Source organism: Petaurus breviceps, unplaced genomic scaffold (assembly GCF_028583685.1).
Source record: "Petaurus breviceps papuanus isolate PSGF00001 unplaced genomic scaffold, PetGlider_PUasm1.0 154, whole genome shotgun sequence".
In the NCBI taxonomy this organism is placed as follows: Eukaryota; Metazoa; Chordata; class Mammalia; order Diprotodontia; family Petauridae; genus Petaurus; species Petaurus breviceps.
In genome coordinates this window covers 9,277,883-9,285,278 of record NW_027185715.1, presented here as the reverse complement: position 1 = coordinate 9,285,278, position 7,396 = coordinate 9,277,883, and the positions used below count along the sequence as shown (strand labels likewise).

Genomic DNA, 7,396 nt, shown 5'->3' with positions numbered 1-7,396 from the left:
TTTGAAATGCTAATAGGTGTAATTGTTCAGTCTTTCAAAATGGATTTTGACCATAAGAGGAAAAAGAGTTACAGATCTTTTATACCAAGCTACTGTGTTGTATTCATTGTAAACGTACTGAGTGGGATCCACAAAATTTTAAAGCTTGAAAGGACTTTTGAGATCACCTGGAATCACTCTCACTTTACCCTCAAGATTCTAGTTGAGGAAATAGAGACCTAGAGAGAGGAAGTGACTTACCCAAAGTCACAAAGATAATATTTGGAAAGGTCAGGATTTGAACCCAAGTGTTCTGAGTGCTCCAGATTCTGTGTTCTTTCAAGGACACTACCTTGTATCTTTACCTTCTAACCTCTTTCCAAAATCGTGGCGCTAACTACATTTAACTGCTCCTTTGAGAGATTCAAACCTCTCTAGCTGTTCATAAACCTTGAAAAAAATTCTACTCATTATTAAGGAAGCATTTTTTAAAAATTCAAATATTTTACCCAAGACTTTGTGAGCAGCAAACATAATTACAAGGAAGTAGATGTCTTTATTTTTAATGGGACATATTAAAATGTATATTCAACAGACTATGGAGTTATAGTTTTCCAGCAAATTACTCAAATAAAAATGCCATTAAAGCTGATGATAAACTTTTATACATCTACAAAATATGTTCTAAATAAATGGGAAATAACAGGAGACATTAAAAAAATTTCTGTTTACAATTTACAGGCTGTGACTACTGTGGTCTTTTAATATTATCAACAAAGTATGAAAACAGGACTAAACATTATTTCATCAAAAGCAATACACAATTATGAAAAGATCTTTTTATATACTGCTAAGACACTAGACCTGAGTCAGGATTCATTCTTTTTGCCACAACTTCAGTCCTAGATAGTAATTTCTGATGAGAAGGGACAGCATTTTTATATTCAAAGAACAGCATTACACAATTGCATTGGCATACCAATAGTGAGTCCAAATTTGAACAATCAAGAAAAATTAATGTTAATACATATGTTTTCATTTTAAGAAAAGGAACAGTGTTCATACAAGAGTCCTTTTGCAAAACATGAAATATGTATAGCATATAGACAATGTGCTAAGTAGAAGATCCTCTGAGAAATCCTCTAAGCCAACCCACCCATCTTACAGATGAGAAAACCTAATGGTCATGACCTGAAGAAAACCAAGGTCATGCAGATATCCCATTTTAGTAATAACACTGATTTAGGTTAACAAGAGTCAAGTAGAATCAGAGAATTATGATTAAAAAAGAAATCTGTTTTGAAAGTTTTCTACTATTTTCTAACAAATACTCTTAACAGAATTTAACTTTTTAAACCTTATTACTCGAGATTGTCTCAAAGTAACTTACAGTATGCTAGTAAAGAAGAAATATAATTGTACTATCTACATTCTGCAAATTTCTAGTCTAATACATCATCATCTTTGATGTTAGCTTATTTTTAATCATTGGGATAAATGCAAATGTATAGACTTGGTTATTTTGTTGTTGAGTCATGTTGTTGAGACAACTGTGTCTGATTCTTTATGACCCCATTTTGGGTTTTTCTTGGCAAAGATACTGGAGTGGTTTGCCATTCCTTCTCCAGCTCACTTTACAGATGGGAAACTGAGGCAAACAAGATTAAGTGACATGCCCAGGGTCACACAGTTAATAAGTGTCTGTGGCCAGATTTGAACTTGGGAAGATGAATCTTCCTGACTCCAGGACCAGCACTCCATCCATTGCACCACCTAGCTAAAGTTATTTCTATTTGCTCATACATGGTCAATCTCTTCTTCTCCATTAACTCTTTCCCATCTACCTATAAATATAATCTGGTTTCCTCAATGCCACCCAGCTGTCCTAGACTTGTTATTGAGTCCTCAAATTTAATTGAAAGGGAATTCATTCATTGATTTAACAAATATGTCATGCAAGGCATTCTGCTAGGTACTGTTGGTAATTTAAAAAAAGGTGTGGAAGGCATGGTAATCATTGCTTTTGATCTTCATTATAAGAATTCATGGAATCATAGTAATCATTGTAAGGGACCTGAGGGGATGTCAAGTTTGACCCATACCTGAACAATAATCCCTTTTGATGATGTCTATTGTTGGGCAGTTCACTATCTCCCAAAGTGGTCCATTCCAATTTTTGACAGCTGTAATTGTTTGTTTGTTTTATTTTTCTCACATTAAGCTGAAAACTGCCTCTCAGGAGCTTCTAGCCTTATCTCCAGTTCTACCCTCTTGCTCCAAGCAAAATAATTCCATCATTCTTCCCTAGAGCATTGCTACAAATTCTTGAAGAAAGTTATGGTGCCTCCCCACCACTGCCCTTAGTCTTCTCTTTTACAGGCTACACAGACCAGGTTCCTTCAAACGATCCTAAAACAGCATGGTTTTCTATCTCCTCACCATTCTGCCCAAATAATCTCAGTCATTTAAAAAGATATTCTTTTTGTTTCCTGGTATCTCAATTAGGGATCCATTTTATAAATGAGTCAAGATACACACACCCTCTTCTTGTAATCACTAGACAACCCTTTTATTGGTTCATTTTAATAGATTGATCCACTTCCCCAAAAATTATTTAATAGATTATTACCAAGTAATTCAGATTAATTAATTAAAGCAATTAAAATTAATTGAAGATTATTGTCAAATAATTAAGATGTAATTTTGTCATTTAATACTCAAAGCAGAGGTTCTTAACTTTGGGTATGTGAACTTTTAAAAATATCTTCACAAGGGTATCTTAGTATAATTTGTTTCTCTGTATAACTATTAATAATAGTTATACTGTATAATAATAACTGTATAAATAATAACTGTAAATGTATTATTATATTTTATTTATTTTAAACATTATCCTGGGAAGTGATCTACAAGACTTCAATAGATTAACAAAGTGACCAGTGACATAAAGAAGGTTAAGAACTCCTATTCTTATGGATCATAAACCAATTGAATGCAATCCAGCAAATACTTATAAAATGCCTTATGTGTTTAAGGCTCTGTACTAGGGATACAAATTTCATGGTCTCATTGATGTAAGTACACCCTTCATGCAGATTGCAGCCTATCTACACCCTGTCGTCATGTGCAATTCTTCATGTCTTTCTTCTTGTATTTGTTTCCTTCATTAGTGTACCAACACTGGACAAAAGTCATACATTTCTAATACCAGTTTTGAAATGAATATTTGCATACGACCTAGAAACTGCACAATTCTTGGCACCATCTTTGTACTAGCAAAATAATTCATTCTTACTTTTTACACAGATTCTGAAAACCCAGCTATCACCATCACTGCTTTACTGGGCTCCCTGAACAGCTGCTGCAACCCCTGGATTTATATGTTTTTTAGCGGCCATCTCCTACAAGACTGTGTACAGAGTTTCCCCTGCTGTCAAAAAATGAAGCAGACATTGAGCAAAGAAGATTCTGAAAGCATGAGCCGGAGACAGACTTCCTTCACTAACAACCGAAGCCCCACAAATAGCACCGACACCTGGAAAGACTCCCTGAAGTCATCCAGGTCTGTCAGGTTCATTCCCATCTCAACCTGACTTCTCTATTCTTATGCAGTGAGACTTCATTTGAGTGACAGTGGAAAACTCTTGGTGGGTAAAGCCAGGCATCACTGCAGCATATGAACTGTCTGAAATGCAAGTTAAGTGTACAGTATAGTATTTCTAGAGAGCTTCTCTCACTGCTGTGAACAAAAGCTGTAAATAATTTTGTAGGACTCTTATCAAAACCTACTTTGCTGAAATCTGAGAAAGTGATCCCTCCTGGCAGAACTGACTGAAATCATTTTTCTAAAGGGAAAAAAAAATCATAGCAAAATACCTCCCTCCATTCATCCCTCCCTCCTCCCTTTCCCTCCTTCTTGGTTCAATTCTTTTCTATTTGTTCACAAAGTAACTAATGCACATTCAGTTTAATATAATATTCATTTAATTTAGAGTCACCACTTTTGACTAATAACAAGCCACCGACCCCTGAAAAAAATTAGAAAAGGCTTCAAAGGAATCATGCTTCAGGCAACTGAAAATGTCCTCTCTGCTGGCACAAAAGTAAGTTGAGGACAGATATCCTAGGTCCCTCTCATCTGCCTTATGCAAAAGTGGAGAGGGGCAGCTAGATGGCATAGTGAATAGAATACAAGCCCTGGAGTCAGGAGGACCTGTGTTCAAATTTGGCCTCAGACACAACACAAAAACTAGCCGTGTGACCTTGGGCAAGTCACTTAACCCCAGTTGTCCTCTCAAAAAAATATGGAGAAGGTTTCTTTTTAATGCCTTTGAGCATGGGACCATCGCTACCCAACTTGAGATCAGGAACTATGGATGAACAGCTAATGCCCTAAACCACATTAACATATTTCAGACACTTCCCACAGTAGAAATGGAAAATGATGGCCAGCCATCTTGTGGTGTTTTCATATATGAGGAAACTCTTAAAATCTTTTTTCTTTGTTTTTTTTTTTTGGAGGGGGGAAGGCAGGGCAATTGGGCTTAAGTGACTTGCGCCAGGTCACACAGGTAGTTTTGTGTTCAGTGTCTGAGGCCAGATTTGAACTCAGGTCCTCCTGACTCCAGGGCTGGTGCTCTATTCACTGTGCAACCTAGCGACCCCTTAAAATCATTTTTAAAAAAGCTACAGGAGTGGGGCTTTAAAGTGGGAAAGGATTTCAGAAGTCATTGAATCCAACACCATGCTTCTTTTTTTTTAAAGAGACAAGTAAAATGAGACTAAGAAACGTTAAAAGACTTACCCAAATTCACACACATACTAAGTGACAAAACCAAGAAGATTTGAACCTCAGACCACATATTAAGCACTCTTTTTTTTTTACACCAAACAGAAACAAAGAGATTTCTGTACTATCTGGGAAGCTGACACTTTTGGTCTTTACTGCTTTCAAATACTAAGATTCAGAGGTCCTGAAAAATAACACGGAATATGGATTTATTCCCCTGATACTGAAATTGACTTGGCCTTTGCTTCTGGCCCAGACCCTTCTTGCTACTTGGCATTTTCATAGCACTGGTGCACTAAGAGCTGTACTGTTTATTTTTATCCATTAATATGGATGGTTTAGTGTTTGGGCTATCGAAATTCTAAAATGCAAATATAGCTCTGCTGATTCATTGGGAAAATGTTTCCAATGGGCAGGAAAATGATTCATTTTGAAGCAAAGTCTTCTGGCTTAAGGTAAGAAATGCTTACCTTTGGAGACAGGTAAATTAAAGGCCTAAACCATCCATTTAGTTGATTTCTGAACAAAGGCAAATTATAATTTGGCTTTTTCTGTTTACATAGCATCTATCATTAGGGGAGCCCAGTGTGCTTTTTGGCCCATTATCCTCCTACCTTCCTCATGGAAATGATGCCAGGGTTTTATGAAACACTGTAAATACTTTGGGATCCTTAGAGGAAATGATGTTTGCTTTTGACATTATTGTTGCATGTGGATGTGTGTGTTTGGTATGAGGAAAGCTATTTTTTCCCTCTTTGTAGATAAAGCAATAGGGCATGAGAGAGAGGAAGCATGACTCTGGGTGGAAAAATATCTTGCCTCCTCTTCATTCTTCTGCCATTCCAAATCCTTAATTGTTTTACTCCCTAAGATGTCGCATATTATGAGAAAAAAAAAGGAGGAAGGGATGTTGGGGGGAGGGGCTGAGAGTGAAACTTATGAACGCCAACCCTTAAGCGATCCCAGTTTTGTTTTCTCAAGGTTATGACTGTTTCTTTAAAAAGTTGTGTTCAAGCAGGTGGGTTCATACTTCGAGACTACCGAATAGGTGAGAACACTGTGTAACAAGACCCTATTCATACCTCAGTAAATGTAAAACTACCACTGAAAATTCTTATCGGAATTTAATACATTTTGGAGAGAGAGAGAGAGAGAGAGACAGAGTGACAGAGACAGAGACAGAGACAGAGTGACAGAGAGAGAGAGAGGAAGAGAGAGAGAGAGAGAGAGAGAGAGAGAGAGAGAGAGAGAGAGAGAACAAACATTTCCATAAGCAAAATAAAATAGAGGATTAATATATAACACTTTTGATGGGGGACCAAGATAAGCTTTCCTAGAAGTAAATTCCACCCTATAATAAAGTGATTCCAGGATCTTCCAGGGTAGACTCTATTTTAAAATGTTTATACATGTAGATGTGATACACTCCATTCCCCTAAACAAGACATCTTAATTTGGGTCCTGCCTTCTAGGAATATGAAAGAAATAAAAGACACAAATCAATTCACACGGTATAGTTCTAGTTTTCTCATGAAGCATATGAAATAATGGAGAAGTACTAGACTAAAAGCATGGAGAATTCAGTTTTAATTCTGGACAAGTCAATATTTCTGGTCCTAAGTTTCTTCAATTGTAAAATAGAGGTAGGTGGCCTCAATCATCTCTAAAGTACGGCCTGGCTGCTATGAAAATAGCAACTCAGCTATGTAGTGCTGAACATTTTCTTCACAGCTGTCCTTCTGAGGTCAGTAAGCCAGGTGTCTTCAGTGTGTGTGTGTGTGTGTGTGTGTGTGTGTGTGTGTGTGTGTGACAGGCAGAGTACAACAAGCAAAATATCACTTGGAGAACTACAAGGTATCCCAAAAGTCTTTAGTGCAGGTTTAAGCTATTAAAGTTTGAAGCCATCGAGTTATTAAAACTAATAATAGACTTAAAACTGAACTAAAATTTTCGGGACACTTAAAGAAAAGATTAAAGAATATACCCTTTTTAACCTGAGTGATTTGGTTGTGATTGGAGTATAGATTGAAGACTTGAGGGCAAAGAACAAATTCATTATTTTGGATTGGGGGGGGGACACAAGGATATTTGTGATGTCCATTTGAACATGGAAGAAGAGGTGTTTTACTCATAGGAAGATCCTATGTTTTGGGACATTTATTGAAGGAAATTTTGAAATAGCTAAATAAGGGGGTAGCTAGGTGGCACAGTGAATAGAAACCGGCCCTGGAGTCAGGAGGACCTGAGTTCAAATTTGGCCTCAGACACTTAACACAAAACTAGCCATGTGACCTTGGGCAAGTCACTTAACTCCAATTGCCCTACCTTCCCCTCTCCAAAAAAAAGAAATAGCTAAATAAATAAACAGTGAGGAGGTATGGCGCAATGAATAACCTCAGAATCAGAAAGACGTTCAAGGATGTCTGAAACATGCCAGCCAAGAGACCCTAGGAAAGTCACCAAACCTCTCAGCGTCCCTGAAAACTGTCCAAGACACATAAGTCACAGAGAAGGTATAGAATTGCATTAGTAGAGGGAGTTTCCTCTCCAGGTGATCCCCGGCAGCTAGGCGGTAGAGTAAATAGGTTGCTGGGCCTTAAGTCAGGAAGACCTGAGTTCAAATCCAGC

The 7,396-nt window shown here is 37.2% G+C and overlaps 1 protein-coding gene across 1 annotated transcript in view; it reads left to right on the top strand.

Annotated features, from left to right (window-relative positions):
* The window catches only part of AVPR1A (arginine vasopressin receptor 1A), a 14,391-nt gene extending 7,274 nt beyond the window's left edge, over positions 1 to 7,117 (top strand). The window contains exon 2 of the mRNA XM_069080710.1: positions 3,286 to 7,117. Within this exon, the coding sequence (XP_068936811.1) occupies positions 3,286 to 3,572 (287 nt within the window). The 3' untranslated portion in view covers positions 3,573 to 7,117. The remainder of the gene's footprint in view (positions 1 to 3,285) is intronic.
* Positions 7,118 to 7,396: the final 279 nt, after the last annotated feature.